The 18,274-nt window shown below is 35.0% G+C and overlaps 1 protein-coding gene across 2 annotated transcripts in view; it reads left to right on the top strand.

Moving 5' to 3' along the window:
* grm8a (glutamate receptor, metabotropic 8a) overlaps positions 1–18,274 on the top strand; it is a 317,146-nt gene that overhangs the window by 109,753 nt on the left and 189,119 nt on the right. For both annotated transcript variants that reach the window (XM_056456168.1, XM_056456169.1), the window contains exon 3: positions 7,136–7,352. In XM_056456168.1, the coding sequence (XP_056312143.1) occupies positions 7,136–7,352 (217 nt within the window). The remainder of the gene's footprint in view (positions 1–7,135; positions 7,353–18,274) is intronic.

Genomic DNA, 18,274 nt, shown 5'->3' with positions numbered 1-18,274 from the left:
TGGTTCGAGCCCCGGTTGGGTCAGTTGGCATTTCAGTGTGGAGACTGCATGTTCTCCAGGTGTTCGTGGGGGTTTCCAGGTGCTCTGGTTTCCCCCATGAGTCTAAAGGCATGCGCTATAGGTGAATTGGGAATTGGGTAAGCTAAATTGTCCGTAGTGAATGAGTGTGTATGGATGTTTCCCAGTACTGGGTTGCAGCTGGAAAGGCATCCGCTGCGTGAAACATATGCTGGATAAGTTGGCGATTCATTCCACTGTGGCGACCCCTGAGTAATAAGGGGGTTAAGCCGAAAAGTAAGTGAATGAATGAATAAAACTAAAAACTTCATCTTTAGAAAGACCAAAGCAACATTTCCGATGTTTTAAAATGTGCTTGCTCTACTGGTTTGTCCATTAATGCTGTCCACCTATTAATGCACCTATTTTATCATCACATGATCTCAAAATATTTAACAAAATCACATCATTTTTAAATGTGTATCCTAGATATTTACGTAAACGTGTTTCTGCCCATCAGTGACCATCTCTCCCTCATTAGCATAGAATATTAGTCTTGCTTTTGAATCTGCCACTATGCTGACACACAGGCATTTGTAGCTCCGCCCACTTTTGAAAAGGGCACTATCTCATTTGAATTTAAAGAGACAGTCACCAAAACTCCACAATTAGGATCAAAGAGAGTTATAAAACATTATTTGTGTGGTATTTTGAGCTGAAACTTCACTACACACTCTAGGGACATCAGAGACTTATTTTACATCTTGTGAAAAGGGGCATAGTAGGTCTTCTTTAAATGCTCTCATAATTCACCACAAACATCTCCTTTTCTCCATAATATCTCTCATGTCCTCGGGTCTGTTTGGTCCCTCCGTTGGCCATGATTTTTTCATGCAAATGTCTCAAATGTTGTGCCGTTTTCATGGATCATTCGCCCTGATCTTCTTTTAAAACATCTCATGCTGAGATCTTTATAGAAGTGTTTTTATCCACCGCTGTCATAAGCCACAAACACTCGATATATATTCAGCTCAATATTGAAGTCCTCTTTCTAGCTCTTTCTACCATGTTTACACCTCGGCTGGAGCGGTAATGTGCTGGAGATTTGAGTTTAGAGTTTCTTTTGTAATTGTTTGGTAAATTAAATGCAGCAATAGCTCGAGGAACTGTAGAGAAAGGGGATTACTGAGGATTAAGAGTTTATTAACTGTAAAAAGCAAACACTTATATGCACTTTTGATCTCAGAGGACGACTTTGCATCCTTTGCCCTGATATTATTATGAGCTATTAGAAGTTATGATAAAGTAAGGAACGCAAAGCACTGACTTTATTGCAATATTGAAATATAGTAGAATCTACTGTGAGTATATAGTGTTAAAGCCAGAATTATTAGCCCCTCTGTTTATTCCCCCCCCCCCATTTCTGTTTAACGGAGAGAAGATATTTTTCAACACGTTTCTAAACATAATAGTTTTAATAACTCATTTCTAATAACTGATTTATTTTATCTTTGCCATTGTTACAGTCACCAACGTTCTAGCTACTGCGGATCACTGGAAAACTACAAATCCGCCACTAAATGAACTACAACTCCCAACATGCACCACACACACACACCAGTTCCTGATCCTGACTGATTGCAAACTTTTCCGTGCCTTGTTCCTGATCCTCGCCTTGTTTATGATTTTTGATGTTAGCCACCTGACCCGATCTCTTGCCTGCTTTTGACTACTCCTTTGGATTGCCCTTTATGATGCTGTTTGCTCCTGTGTTTGACCATTGCCTGCCTGACCATTCTCTGTCTAAATAAAGACTCTGCATTTGGATGCCCACTCCGTTGTCCAGAACCGTGTCTTACAGCCATGATGACAGTACATATTTTACAAAATATTTTTCAAGATACTAGTATTCAGCTTAAAGTTCACTTCTGTGGACAATTGAAAAAAAAATACTGCTTAAGTGGGCTAATAATATTGACCTTAAAATATGTTTAAAAAAATCAAAAACTAGTTTTATTCTAGCCGAAATGAAACAAATAAAACTTTCTCCAGAAGAAAAAATATTATCAGACATACTGTGAAAATTTCCTTGCTCTGTTCAACATTATTTGAGAAATATTTAAAAAAGAAAGGGCTAATTCTGACTTTAACTGTACATGATCAAGTGAACATGCTAAAACAATACACAATACATAAATATATAAATATATATATATATATATATATATATATATATATATATATATATATATAATTATAATTATAATTATAAAAAAAAATCAGCCCTCCTCTGAAATGTATGTATATTTATTTATTTATTAATTTTTTTATGCAATACATAATTTAACAGGAGGGCTAATCACAAAAAAAGAATAAATAAATAAGTGCATACAAAACAAACAAACAAACAAACAAACAAACAAACAAACAAACAAACAAACAAACAAACAAATAAATAAATAAATAAATAAATAAATAAATAAATAAATAAATAAATAAATAAATAAATAAATAAATCCATTGGAGGTCTAATCATTTTCCCAAAATATAGAATTAAAATATAAAACAAACAAATAAAGTAAAAATGTATGTAGAATGTATTTTGTTTTACTAGCTAGTATACTGTATTTTCATGTCAAACAGAACCCATTTGTATGATCTTGTAGTTCTGTGTGACTTTTTATTATATTACTGAGTGATGGTGGTGTTCATTCTGCTTCAGTTAATCAGCTGAAAATACAGTGTGTTCATTTCACAATAAACAAAATATCTTTGATGCTTTGATATGAGATCATAACTTTATACTCAAAATATGCCTCTTTTCTCCCAGAAAGCAATATTTGTTTATTTTTAAAGTGTTATGCAATAAAAGAGGAGTTATTTCTCCTGCTTTTATGTATCTGGGCCTCTGGGGTGTTGTTTTATTTGCGTAGCCTTTCCTCATGAAGTATTCATGAGCCACGATTGCTATACTTAATGAAAGTTTGCTTTGCATTACGGTTTACCTTTTTAGGTGAGCAAACCTTGCAAAAGTTCACTTTAATCTTTGTAGTGACAGTTCTTGTGTTTAAAAAAATTAAGTTAAAACAAAATTAAAGTGAAAACAAAAATAAATAAATAAATAAATAAATAAATAAATAAATAAATAAATAAATAAATAAATAAATAAATAAATAAATAAATAAATAAATAAAAGCGGAAAATCGATTTTAAAATTTTAACAAAAACTATAAACTACTACTATATAATAAAGAGACTAAATACTATAAAGGCATAATAACAAAATCGACAAAACAACTAAATTATAGTTAATTATAATAAAATAAATTAAAGTAAAATGCATTAATTACAAAAAAAAAATATTAACAAGCTAAACTATTATCTCAATCAATTGCTTATACAGTTAAATACAAAAAACTAAACCCCTTAACTCAAGTGAAGTAAAATAAATTAATTAATTAATAAAAAAATTAAATTACAATTAAAAATACGAACAAATTAACAATTTAATTGTCACATACCCGGCTCGTTCCTGCTGCTCCAGTCACCAGTCTCCCTCACCATCTCGTTCCCTCAGCGCCAATCATCGAGCACTCTCACCTGAATTCTAATAAGACACACCTGCACCAGCAATCACCGTCACCCATAAAGCCTCCTCGATTCCAGCCGTTCATCAGCTGGAATCCATATCAGATGGTTACCTTACCTCCTCCCTGGTTCGCCTTCTTCCGTGGATGTTTCCCTTCTCCTATGGACGTTTCTCCTAAATCTGTGGACGCACAAGCTGTGATTAAGGGAAGTGAATTTATACTCTGGTGGTTGCATGAAGAGCCTTGTTTACATTGTGAACTGGTAACAAGTCTGCTCTCCATCCAAGAATATCACTTACCTGCTTATTGCATTGAACTTTCCACATTGTTTTGAATAAATTGATGAAAAGAGATAACCATCCTAACCTTCATTGTGTGATCGTGACGTTAATCAATTACTTATGTAATTAAATACTAAACTAAACTTTTTTTGTGCAGTAAAATAGTAAAAATAAATCAATAAATCTATAAAATAATTAAATTACAATTAAAAATATGAACAAATAAATATTAAAAACTAAACTCAAGTGTAAAGTTAAACTAAATAATACAATAAAAATAAAAGTAAAAGTAAAGTACAGTCAATTAAAGTTGAATTGAAAAAAAGTTAAAGAAGTACATTAAATTAAAGTACAGTAAAATAAACCTAAATAAAAAAGTAAAACATAAAAAAAATTATTACAATGAAAAAATATGAACAATCTAAACTATTAACTCAAACATTCATTTATTTATTTTTCTTCGGCTGAGTCCCTTATTTATCAGGAATCAGAATAAACTGCCAACTTATCCAGCATATGTTTTACACAGGGAATGCCCTTACAGCTACAACCCGGTACTGGGAAACACCCATACACACTCACATTCACACACTCGTACACTACTGCCAATTTAGTTCATCCAATTCACATATAGTGCATGTATTTGGACTGCAGGGGAAACCAGAGCACCCATAGCACACAGAAATGCTGACCCAGCTGAGACTCAAACCAGAGACCTTCTTGCTGTGAGATGACAGTGCTAAACACTGCGCCACTGTGCCGCCTAACTTAAACATTTATTTATATAAAACACACACACACACACACACACACACACACACACACACACACACACAGACACACACACACACACACACGCGCGCACACACACAAGAGAAATCGAACTAAAAATATAGTAACAATACTAAAACAACACTATTGCTACCATCAAACTCTCATCAGTTTTAGTGAGCGGGAGGCCAGTTTGCCTTTGTGAGTCATGGGTAATGTAGTGAGTGTGGCGTGAGGATTTGACAGACAGGTTGACTGTAAAGAAGAGGTTAAAGATGTTCTTAGCTCAATCTTTCTCAAGTGTTTTATCACTCAAGTGTTTAAGATTCACCTCACGTTCAGCTACACAAACACTCTTCAATCCAAACATCCCCGATGGCAAAACACAACACAATCACCTGCACTGAGCTCTTCAAGACATAAATAAAGAAACATTTAAACTGAGAGAGCATCAGAGAACCTGTGTGTGAAGGACAATCATGATGCTCCATAAAAAGAGCTGTAAAATACTTCATTCTACATCATTGATTTACTTAAGGCAAGACCCTGGATGAAAGTTAACCAACAGATATTTTCTCTCTCTCTCGTTTTATATTTTAATTGCCTTTCAGCTCAGTTTGTGTGTTGGAAATTATGTATGATATGTTGTTGGTCATGATAAGTTCAGTTCAGATACTGTAAGTTTGGACAAAATCAAAAAAGAAATGTAAAGTAAGTGAAGTGAAGTAAAAAAATTAAGTAAAAATGAAATAAAACATGCAAATTAAATAAATTTAAATAAATAAATAAAATAATGCAAAATTTAAGTAAAGTGAATTAATGTAAAGTAAGGTAAGGGAAGGGAAAGGAAGGTAAAATGAAAATTAAATTAAATTAAATTAAATTAAATTAAATTAAATTAAATTAAATTAAATTAAATTAAATTAAATTAAATTAAATTAAATTAAATTAAATTAAATTAACAAAATAGAACAAAAAGTAAAGTGTGTAGAAGTGAAGTAAGGTAGGGTAACATGAAAAATAAAATAAAATTAAATAAAACAAAATTAAAATAAATAATATTAAATTAAATTAAATTAATTAAAATAAATAAATAAATAAAATAAAGCAAAATAAAACGTAGAGTTAAGTAAAGTGAAGTAATGTAAAGTAAGGTAAGGGAAGGTAAAATGAAAAATAAAGTTAAAATTGAATTAAATTAAATTAACAAAATAAAACAAAAAGTTAGGTGTAGAAGTGAAGGTAAAGTGAAAAAATAAAATAAAATAAAATAAAATAAAATAAAATAAAATAAAATAAATAAAATTTAAATTAAATTAAATTAAATTAAATTAAATTAAATTAAATTAAATTAAATTAAATTAAATTAAATTAAATTAACAAAATAGAACAAAAAGTAAAGTGTGTAGAAGTAAGGTAGGGTAACATGAAAAGTAAAATAAAATTAAATAAAACAAAATTTAAAGAAATTATAATAAATTAAATTAAATTAATTAAAATAAATAAATAAAATAAAGCAAAATAAAACGTAGAGTTAAGTAAAGTGAAGTAATGTAAAGTAAGGTAAGGGAAGGTAAAATGAAAAATAAAGTTAAAATTGAATTAAATTAAATTAACAAAATAAAACAAAAAGTTACGTGTAGAAGTGAAGGTAAAGTGAAAAAATAAAATAAAATAAAAAATCAAAGTAAAGGCATCAGTGAACCTGTGTGAAAGACGATCATCAGGATCATCAACATGATGCTCCATAAACAGAGCTGTAAAATACTTCATTCTACTTATTGTGATTCCGCTACATGAGTGGACATAACAATATTCTGTGTGGACATTACAATATCGTGCAAAATATTGTGCACGAGAGATCTTTAAGTTTAAAGAAAACAAGTAGTGCAACATGATCGTATTGTACAGTCACAAGTAAACATTGTTTTCCTTATTGAGTCCTTCCTTGTAAAGTGGAGTTTAAGTAAAGTGTCTGATGCATATGAGAAGAGTGTTTCTACAGGTGGTTTGTCAAGCCCACTCACATGTATGAGGCACACTTATAAATACACAATGTTTTTTTTATAGAGATATTGAGTGATTGTAAGAAAGTGTCTGGTGCAAATGTGCAAAACTAGTGCAAATGTAACATAAAAGTGTCAGAGAGAAGAAAGAGTGTGTTTTCTACAGGCGGTTTGTCAAGCCCTCTCACCTGTTTGAGGCACGCTCAGACTTGCATAATGTTTTGAGGTTTTCGTGTGGTGTAATGGGGAAGGGATCCTGGTTTTTGGGAGCTGGGATTGTGGATAATATTTTGGTAAGATGATTGGAGCTGAGGGCTCTAACAGCTTGTGGAAAGAAACTGTTGAGTAATCTAGCTGAACGTACATAAATAAATGCAACGTTGCATGCAATATTCAGCTAAATGAAGACATCCTAACACTAGATCCCAAAATTAATTTCTCTCTTTCCCCCACTGTGATTTCTGACAAGCATTTCATCTTTCGTCTGCAGATTCCTCAGATCAGCTACGCATCCACCGCTCCGGAGCTCAGCGATAACACCCGCTACGACTTCTTTTCACGCGTCGTTCCACCGGATTCATACCAGGCTCAGGCCATGCTGGATATAGTGACGGCGATGGGCTGGAACTACGTCTCCACACTGGCTTCTGAAGGAAACTATGGAGAAAGTGGCGTGGAAGCGTTTGTGCAGATCTCCAGGGAAATGGGTAGGACTGCTTTTTTATTAATGGCTTGATGCGTTGATGCTTTTAAACCAATCACACACTTCAAGAAACAAGCGCTGTTTTTAGATACTAAGCCAGTATTGGTTACTTGGTTATAGAGTGCTTGAGAATCAACTTGAATGATTTTTGCTCTGATTTGCAGTCTGGAAGGGTTGTGGATAATGGTTGAGCATGGTTTTTGTATTCAATTAAAATGTATTCGTTATTAGTGACACCGGTGGCCATTCAGGGACTTGCATTCATTTTTATTTTTTGGAGTGTATTCGCATTCATGCAGTCGTAACGTCTGACTGTATATGATTAAATTACGACATAATCATAGAGAATATTCTATGATTTCAATCAAGTTGATTGGAATTGTTATTAGTGACACCGGTGGCCATTCAGGTAATTGCATTTATTTATTTTTTTGGTGTGCGTACACATTTATGTAGTCGTAACGTAAAATAGACTGTATGGGATTTAATTACACGACATACTCATAGGAAATATTTAAATTTCATTCAAATTTATTTGAGTTGTTATTAACGACACTGATGGCCATTCAGAGAATTGCTTTTTTTGATAAAGCGAATTCGCATTCGTGCACTTGCAACGTAAAATAGACTGTATGGGATTAAATGACATGATATACTCATAGAGAATATTTCAAGATTTCATTCAAGTTTATTGTAATTGTTATTAGCAACACTGGTGGTCATTCAGGGAATTGCATTTACTTTTATTTTTTATTGTGTATTCGCGTTTGTGCAGTCGTAACGTGATATAGACTGTATGTGATTAAATTACATGACATACAGATGGAGAATACTTCAAGATTTCATTCAAATTTATTGCTTATTAGTGACACTGGTGGCCATTTGTGGAATTGCATTTTTTTGGCATGTATTCGCATTCCTGCACTCGTAACGTAAAAAATAGACCGATGTGATTAAATTACATGACATACTCATACAGATAATATTTCAAGATTTCATTCAAATTTGTTGGACTTGCTATTAGTGACACCGGTGTTCATTCAGGGAATTGCATTTTATTATTTTTAATGTATTCTCATTCGTGCACTCGTAAGGTAAAATAGACTGTATGTGATTAAATTACATGACATAATGATAGAAAATATTTACATTTCATTCAAGTTTATTGCAATTGTTATTAGCAACACTGCTGGCCATTCAGGGAATTACATTACTTTTTTTTTTTTTTCGTGTATTCACGTTTGTGCAGTCGTAACATGATATAGACTGTATGTGATTAAATTACATGACATACTGATGGAGAATATTTCAAGATTTCATTCAAATGTATTGTCATTAGCGACACCGGTGGCCATTTGTGGAATTACATTTTTTAGCATGTATTCGCATTTCTTCACTCGTAACGTACAATAGACTGTATGGAATTAAATGACATGACATACTCATAGAGAATATTTCATGATTTCATTAAAGTTGATTGGAATTGTTGTTGGCGACATCTGTGGCCATTCAGGGAATTGCATTTTTTTTGCTGCGAATTTGCATTCGTGCACTTTTAACGTAAAATAGACTGTATGGGATTAAATTACATGACATACTCATCGAGAATATTTCAAGATTTCATTCAAGTTTATTTATTAGTGACACCGGTGGCTATTCAGGGAATTGCATTTTATTATTTAGCATGTATTCGCATTCCTGCACTCATAATGTAAAATAGACTGTATTGGAGTAAATAACATGACATACTCGTAGAAAATATTAAAATTTCATTCAAATTTGTTGGAATTGTCATTAGTGACACTAGTGGCCATTCAGAGAATTGCATTTATTTTAGCAAATTGGTATTCGTGATGTAAAATAAACTATATGCGACTACATTACATGACATAAACATGGAGAAGATCTGTTCAGTTTGTCTACAAGTACAAGGAAGTTGAAAGAAAAACCTTATAAACTAATAACAAACATCCAGACATCCTTCATATTGAGAGCAATGTTTAAATGAATAAATATGTGCTATGCTCTTTCCTTTCAAAGATAACACGAGATACATAAGAAAACAGTTCAAAAGGAATCTGATCAGCGTGATGGAAATATGTTGAAATGATCTGAACAGATGAGCTCATTAAAACCACAGTTAGGATAGTTTGATTATAAAGTATATTTGAGGCTCTCATGAGTGTAAGCATCACATCCTTCTGATTTTTCCAGCAAAACAGACGTGAGATCTTCACAAACAAATCTTGCATACAGGCTTTCAGACATCCTAGGAGTCTGAGGAATCTTATAAGTTTCTTTAGCTGTTCATACATGTTTTCAGGTTGCCAGCACAGAAACACCGTTCATGCAATGTTCAGAAAACATTCAAAAGTAATTCTCATCAAAATGAATAAATGGAATGTTTCATTAACATTGACATAACTAAGATTCTAAATGCTAAAAAAGATTAAAAAAACTCTCTAAAAATATTTTAAAAGGATTAAAAAGTTGATTTGAATATGAGAGTGAATTCCCTAAATTATTGTTTCATGTTTCTATCCCAGTTGCAACAATTAACTTAGTAAACAGCAACATTCTTGTATGGTTTTAATTATTTTTTTCTCCTCAAAGTAATGTAGGAATGTAAATTATCTTACCCATTTATTTATATGCTATGCGAATTGTGATGTATTTCCCAGTTCGTTTGACAAGTGTCAGTGTTCCAAACCGAGCTCAGGCATAGTTCAATTGGCCAACCCTGGCCCAGTTGGAGGAGGCATGCCAGAGCGTGGTTTGGTTGGGCTTTGGTGCAGTATGCTTGTAGTGTGAGTGCAAAGCGCACCTCAGCCCGAAACGAAAGATGCGACATCACTTTTAAGGGACTGTTTCATATGTATTTATTATTCATTCTTACTTTTCAATGAATGTAAACTGTCGTAGTTTATTAAAGATGCAAATCCCTCACCGCACGACAGCTGTACCTTCAGCAAACCTCCTAATACCTGCAGCACGAGGACTTTAATGATAATTTATGAGGGTCAAAAGTGGTGGATCTTTTCTGCAAAATATTTGACTGTGTGACACTGCATATCAAACGACCTAAATTAATACAAAACAATATAACTAAAACAATGTCCACTGTGCTGAGCGAGAGCGCCTCTCTTCTTGTTAAACTGAACTGTCGCATCATCGAGGACATAAGTGTGCTCTGACTCGGAAGGCAAAATGCAGTGTGAGTGCAGGCCGAGAGGGAGAGGGGACGACGCTTCATAGCAACTGTACCTAGTGTGGGCACACCCTTTTTTACCAAGAAGGTCCATACAGATTTCAAAGGCAGATACTGATATGATCAAGGCCTGGTTAAGATGTGTGTGAACTTTGGGGGTTTTACGATGTGATCACATGTTGATTGGTCAGTTTTTATGTCTCAGTATTTGGTCACATGGTCAAGAAAGATACAAAATAGGTGGTAAACTTTGCTCTAGCTCTTTTCTTGCTCTGCTCCTCTCCTCATCTGAAGTCTATCTTCTCTGACTCTACTACTATCAGCCTCTTTTTGAGGCCTTCTCTTTGTCTCTCTCTCCCTCCCCGTCTCTCCCTCTCTCTCAGGGAACATTATTTTACATTTAAGCTTAATTTAATTTAATTTAAGCTACAGATACTATCACGTTTTTTATCATTTCATGCTTTATCATTTTATACAGTGATTTTGTAGCTAATTCAGTTGTAACCATACAAGATTATTGTCATTAAATCATTTCATTTTCCAATATTCTGTAAATTACTTTTGATTTAACATCAACACTTAATTGCTCCATATTGCAGTACAATATAATTACATCCCTGCAGGCACAGGGTGTCAACAAGACATCATATTGACGTTGTACCCCAATGTACCCCAACATCATGGGGACTTTAGATTTTGTTTGAAAATGAAAATCGAGTTGACATCAGAACCCAACGTCAGGCCGATGTCAATGTCCAACATCCAACCTAAAAAATCAACCAAATATCAACGTCTAATCCTGTTATACCCTGACGTTGTGTGGACGTTACCACTGTGACATCTATCAGATGTTGGATTTTGGTCATTTTCCAAAACAACCTAAAATCTACCAAATATCAACGTCTAATCCTGTTACATCTTGACGTTGTGTGGACGTTACCACTATGACATCTATCAGATGTTGGATTTTGGTCACTTCTCAAAACAACCTAAAATCAACCAAATATCAACGTCTAATCCTGTTACACCTTGACGTTGTGTGGACGTTACCACTGTGACATCTATCAGATGTTGGATTTTGGTCACTTCTCAAAACCAACCAAATATCAACTAAAATCAACCAAATATCAACGTAATTTGGCGTCATTATTGAACATCAAAATAACAATGTCCTTAGACGCTGGCTAGATATTGAGTTTTGGTCACCGGACGTCATGACCTAAATAAAACCTAATATTAACGTCTTATGATATTGTGCACCTGCTGGGATAATAGCAGCACTCTCCCACAGTTTTAGCTATTAATTCTTTTCTTTTTTCCGTTTTTGGTATAAGATTGCAGAAGGATAGTTTGACTAGAAATGTAAGTTTTTTTTCACCATTATACTGATAAATCTTTAGTCATTTAGCAAAACTACAGTTTGAACCGCTGTAGTTAAATCCCAGTAACATTACAGTAAGCCAAAACTCATTATGTTTGGCAATTTTACCCAAACCAGCATGACCAGAAGTGTTGTGTTTTACGTTTGAGAGGCTAGCTGCTTCACTGAGCCCACTCTTCAAATGTTGTCATGTCTTTTTATTATTTAGCTTGCTTAAGCTTAAAAGATCCATTTTATATAGTCAATAAAGTGAGCAGGTGCTATTTTGATATGTGGCTTATTTCCAAGATTAAGCATATGGGTTTACATTTACATCTAGTCATTTAGCAGATGATCTGATCCTAAGTGAATTGAGGAGGCTTTCAACAATTCAACAAGAAGATGCAACACACACAAAACAGTGCTAATTATACAGAGAAACTCTTAGTGCTCAGAGAATTAAGTTCTAGAGTAAAAAAGGGGGAGTGTTTTTTATAGAGCGAGAAGAGTGTTTCTACAGGTGGTTTGTCAAGCCCACTCACCTATGTGGAGCACACTTCATAAATGCACAATGTTTTTAGAGAGTCATAGAGTGGCTTTAAGAAAGTGTCTGTTGCAAATGTCCAAAAACTGGTTCAAGTGTCGGCTATAGCAATGGTTCCCAAAGTGGGGGGTCACACAACAATGAATGGGGGTCGCCTGGTGATTTCTAAAAATCAAATAAATATTATTAAACTATTAGTAGTACTATGTTTTACCCATATCCCACACAAAATGTGTAAACAAATAATCAGCCTTTTGATTTTTTTTTCACATTGGATTGTGACCCCTTGAGGGATTACGATAGTTTGATTAAAACGACAGCAATAACATTAGTTGCAGCAGATCAAATTATTTTAAACACTCTGATGCACTTTCAGACACCTTTTCGGCACTCACATACATGTTATAAATGTATACTAATTTAGAAAATGATAACACATTATAAATAAATACAGATCACAACTGAATGTGGAGGATGATCTCCGAGTATTGGTCTTTAAAATTAAACCAGTAATGTACTTGTTGTGTTCCAAACATTGTGCTGTTTCTTCTAATTAGTTATTATAACGTTTTATCAAATGTATCAATTACTATAAAAAATACAAGGATTTTTTTGTGTTGCCAGTATGCTTGTGTTTATATAGGCCTATTGGTGTGTATATTTAACATTAGTATGTTTATAACCACCTCTGAGGATGGTAGGGGGCGCGAGTCTCTGACGTTGTTATTTTGGAGGTCATGGGCTGAAAAGTTTGGGAACCACTGGGTTATAGTGTCGGAGATGATATTGCGTCGGTATATTTTATACAGGTGGTTTGTCAAGCCCACTCACCTGTGTGAGGCACACTCAGAATTGCGTAATGTTTTGAGGTTGTCAGGCAGATTTTGAGAAATCAAAGCCTCTCTCACTTGCTGAAGGTTTAAGTGTTTATACTGCTGTCAATGTTATTGAGTCAAGATGTGTCATGTGATTTGTTGTACGATGCAATACATAAAGATAAGTGTGTGATTTGAATAGATCTGAAAGCACATGCTAGAGATTTACTGCCGATCACAAACACTTTGTCTGCTTTTTCTGACAAAATGTGCATGGCAATCACATCCGACTAATCGTACAGCCCTGAATTGATTGTGTTGTGTTCAGAACGACTTGAGTTGCTTTGTGTATGATGCATTATTTTCGAACTATTCCCAAAGTCAGCAAGTGAACGATGGTGTTGCATTATAAGCATGTTCCGATTTTAATAGTCGTGTATTGTATCCCAGCCTCGGTTAAGCAGGGGAAGCACATTATTATTCTTATCTTGCTCATTCTTATCTGCTCAACGTGTGCAGAAGTTGAATCCGTTTAATTAATTCTCAGTTGTTAAACTCAGGATGAGCGAGGATTATGCTGGTTTTCGTACTGTAGTGTTTCTGAACCACCGGGTACCCTGGTGACTCTCTGCTCTTTCACGTATTGACCGAAATGTCATGGATGTTTTGTTGGTGCTCGGGACCAGGAGTGTTCAGCTGTTTCCTGTCCGTTCAGTGGATGTTGACTTTGCTCACAGAGGGCAAAGGCGATGTAGACTGACCACTGGGACACAAGTGTTTGTTGTCCACACAGCACTGAGAGAATTAGCAGAGTCTTGCAGAAAAACCAACGGAGTGAAACACAGTCTTGACTTTAACAATTGCTCTACTTTCTTTATTCTGTAAAAAACTTTGACCTGAGAGCAATGATAGCTAATCGCACTAAATATATCAACTGTTTAAACCAAACAAATGGATTCCCCAGCAGAAAACACATCTTTTGTGGTTCTACTATTAATACATCAATGTTATACATTTGTAGAATGTTCCAGAGCCTTCTGACCAATCAGAGCCGACTGGGTCAGCTGACCAATCAGAGCAAACTGACCAATTACAGTAGACTGAATAATTTGGCCAATCACAAAAGACTGAACCAGCTGACAATCACTGCAGATTGAGCCAACTGACCAATCACAACATAGTAGGGCTAGCTGACCAGTAAGTTCAGACTAAGCCTTCTGATCATTGACAACAGACTGGTTGAGCTGACCAGTAATAGCAGACTGGCTGAATCAACTGATGAATCACAACAGCCTGAGCCAGCTGACCAATCAGAACAGACTATATGCCAAACTAACTGATCAGAGCAAACTGAACTATCTGACAAATCACAATAGACTATGCCAACCTGACTAATCACAGCAGGCTCTGGCCAACTGAGGATTCAGAGCAAACTGAGCCAGATGACTAATCACAACTGTTTGGGATATTTGACCAATCAGAGGAGACTGAGGCCCTATGTCCAATCAAAACGGACTACACTTACCTGACCAATCACAACAGACTAAGGCTATCTGACCAATCATAACAGACTGGATGAGCTAAATAATAGAAGTAGACTGAGTCAGTTAGCCAATCACAACACTGAGCCATCTGACCATTGACAACACGCTGGATGAGCTGACCAATTATTACACTAAATTGAATCATCTAACCAATCACTACAGACTGAGCTAGCTGACTAGCTGACCAGAGCAGACTACACCGAACTAACAAATAAGAACAGATTAAACTGTTTGACCAATCACAATAGGTTATGCCAACCTGACCAATCACAGCAGACTTGGGTCATCTGACCAATCAGAGAAGTCTGAGCCAACCTGACCAATGAATAGACTACACCAGCCTGAACAGACTAGATCTGCTGATTGGATGACAAATCAGAGAAAGCTGAGCCAGCGAACCAATCAGAACAAAATGTGGCCAGATGACCAATCAGAACAGACTACACCAAGCTGACCAATCACAACAGTTTGAGAAAACCTAACCAATCACATCAGACTAATCATAACAGACTGGATGTGCTGATCAAAAGACAAATCAGAGGAAACTGAGCCAGCGGATCAATCAGAACAGAATGGGACCAGATGACCAATCAGAACGGACTACACCAACCTGACCAATCACAACAGTTTAAGACCATCTGACCAATCACATCAGACCAGTCATAATAGACTGCATGTGCTGATCGGATGACAAATCAAGAGAAAGCTGAGCCTGTGGACCAATCAGAACAGAATGGGACCAGATGACCAATCAGAACGGACTACACCAACCTGACCAATCACAACAGTTTGAGACCATCTGACCAATCACATCAGACCAATCATAACAGACCAGATGTGCTGATCAGATGACAAATCAGAGAAAACTAAGTCAGTGGATCAATCAGAACAGAATGGGACAAGATGACCAATCAGAAGGCACTACACCATCCTGACCAATCACAACAGTCTGAGACCATCTGACCAATCACATCAGACCAATCATAACAAACAAGATGTGCTGATCAGATGACAAATCAAGAGAAAACTGAGCCTGTGGACCTATCAGAACAGAATGGGACCAGATGACCAATCAGAACAGACTACACCAATCTGACCAATCACAACAGACTGAGTCAGCAAATCTATCATGCCAGAAGCTTTTTATATAGATGCAATTTAAAGAGACTATAACTCCAGCCAGTGCATGGAGCAAAAGTTGTACTGAAGTTTAAATGATGTAAATATATTCTGCTATACCACAGAAATGAAATGATGTACTCATAAAACAACTTAATACTGGCACTTATATAGCCCCAGAAACAAACTAGCTGCCCAAGTAGCCATGCAAACTGGATGGAAGTCTCTAAAGTGTCTATTGTAGTCTGCTAACCTCATCCTCCACAAGACTGATTGTGATGACCACTATTAAGTGCCCTAGAGTCTCCATAAAGACGTGCAGCTGAAGAGAAGCAGAGGGAAACGGGGTGAGAGGATGTGGATGGACAAACATATAATGACAGGCTTTAACATGCAGTCCCTCCTCCGCTAAACCCCTTCTACGCTACAATCCTCCCCCTTTCCTCACTCTGCGTGCTGGAATTATAGCTATTACCAGAGACCCCGCTGCTCTGCAAATGCAAATATCACACAGCTGTACTAATCGCATGGTTTAATTGTGCATTAAAAATTCATGAGCGATGGCACACATTTGTGTAATAACATCCACTTTAGCATCCTCCGGACTCCAGTGTTTACCATCACGCTACTTAGTAACTGTTGCTACCCAAAGCTACCAGCCAAGCATGATTTAGAGCAGTTACCCATACCCTAGGCTGAAACTAAATGTTTGAGAAAGCAGATGTAGTTTGTGTTCGTTCATTCATTCATTCATTCATTCATTCATTCATTCATTCATTCATTCATTCATTCATTCATTCATTCATTCAATCATTTGTTCTTTCATTGATTAATTTCCCTGTTTGTTCCTTCCTTCCTTCCTTCCTTCCTTCTTTCCTTCCTTCATTTGTTCATTTGTTCCTTTGTTTGTTCCTTAGTTTGTTTATTCATTCATTCATTTATTTATTTATTCATATATTTGTTTGTTCGTTTGTTCATTTGTTCATTCATTCATTCATTTTTCCGTTTGTTCATTTGTTCATTCATTGATTAATTTCTTCATTTGTTCATTCATTTGTTAGTTTGTTCTTTCTTCATTTGTTAGTTCATTCATTCATTCATTCATTCATTCATTCATTCATTCATTTGTTTGTATTTGTTTATTTATTCATTTGTTCCTTCCTTCCTTCCTTCCTTCCTTCCTTCCTTCCTTCCTTCCTTCCTTCATTCTATCATTTGGTCATTCATTTTATTCGTTTGTTCATTTGCTTGTATTCATTTGTTTGTTTGTTCAATCGTTCATTCACTCATTCATTCCTTTCTTTCTTCCTTCCTTTATTAAATAATTAATTCATTCATACATCCAGTCTTTCATCTGTTCGTATTCATTCATTCATTCATTCATTCATTCATTCATTCATTCATTCATTCATTCATTCATACATTCATATGTTAATTAATTAGTTCGTATTCATTTGTTCGTATTCGGTCATTCATTCGTTTGTTCATTTGCTTGTATTCATTTGTTTGTTTGTTCAATAGTTCGTTCACTCGTTCATTCCTTTCTTTCTTCCTTCCTTCATTAATTAATTAATTCGTTCATACATCCATTCTTTCATCTGTTCGTATTCATTCATTCATTCGTTAATTAATTTGTTCGTATTCATTTGTTCATTCATTCGTTCATCTGTTCTTATTCATTTATTCATTTGTTATTTAATTTGTTCGTATTCATTTGTTTGTTTGTTTGTTCATCTGTTCGTATATATTCAATTGTTAATTCGTTTCTTTCTTTCTTTCTTTCTTTCTTTCTTTCTTTCTTTCTTTCTTTCTTTCTTTCTTTCCATGGTTTCTGTATTTTAATGTGAACATACTGCAGTTACATTGTCTTGTTAAGACTGCAGATGAGCCTTTTTTTCTTCATGCATTGCATTTCCCAATCTGCGATTTCAAATGTCCAAACTGTATTAAAATGGAGAGAAAAGAAATGAACAAGCGTGCAATTAGCCGCTAAATGAATGTCATACAACAAGCTGATGAAAAGTCAATAGCTTTGCAACAGCAAATTTGCCCTCATTGTAGTTTTCCGCTAATGGCCAAGACTATTGAGATCTTGTCACTATTTCAGGAAAATCTCTGTACATCAGATAGCAGTTGCCCTTTTAGGGCTATAAACATTAACCCCAGTTTATTCCACAAACTTTGTGCTCAATTAAGGGCCATTTTCAGTCCTGCGCACGATTGTGTTTTCCATCTGAGGGCAAATCAATGTCATGACCTAGCAGTTTGGTTTTGAGCTGTAGTTTTCGTCATAGCTGGTCAGACTCATCTAGTTTAATGGCTTTATAGGGGATTTG

Source organism: Danio aesculapii, chromosome 4, assembly GCF_903798145.1.
Source record: "Danio aesculapii chromosome 4, fDanAes4.1, whole genome shotgun sequence".
Taxonomy (NCBI): Eukaryota; Metazoa; Chordata; class Actinopteri; order Cypriniformes; family Danionidae; genus Danio; species Danio aesculapii.
Note: the sequence above shows the minus strand (reverse complement) of the source record. Positions and strands in the feature narration are given on the sequence as shown.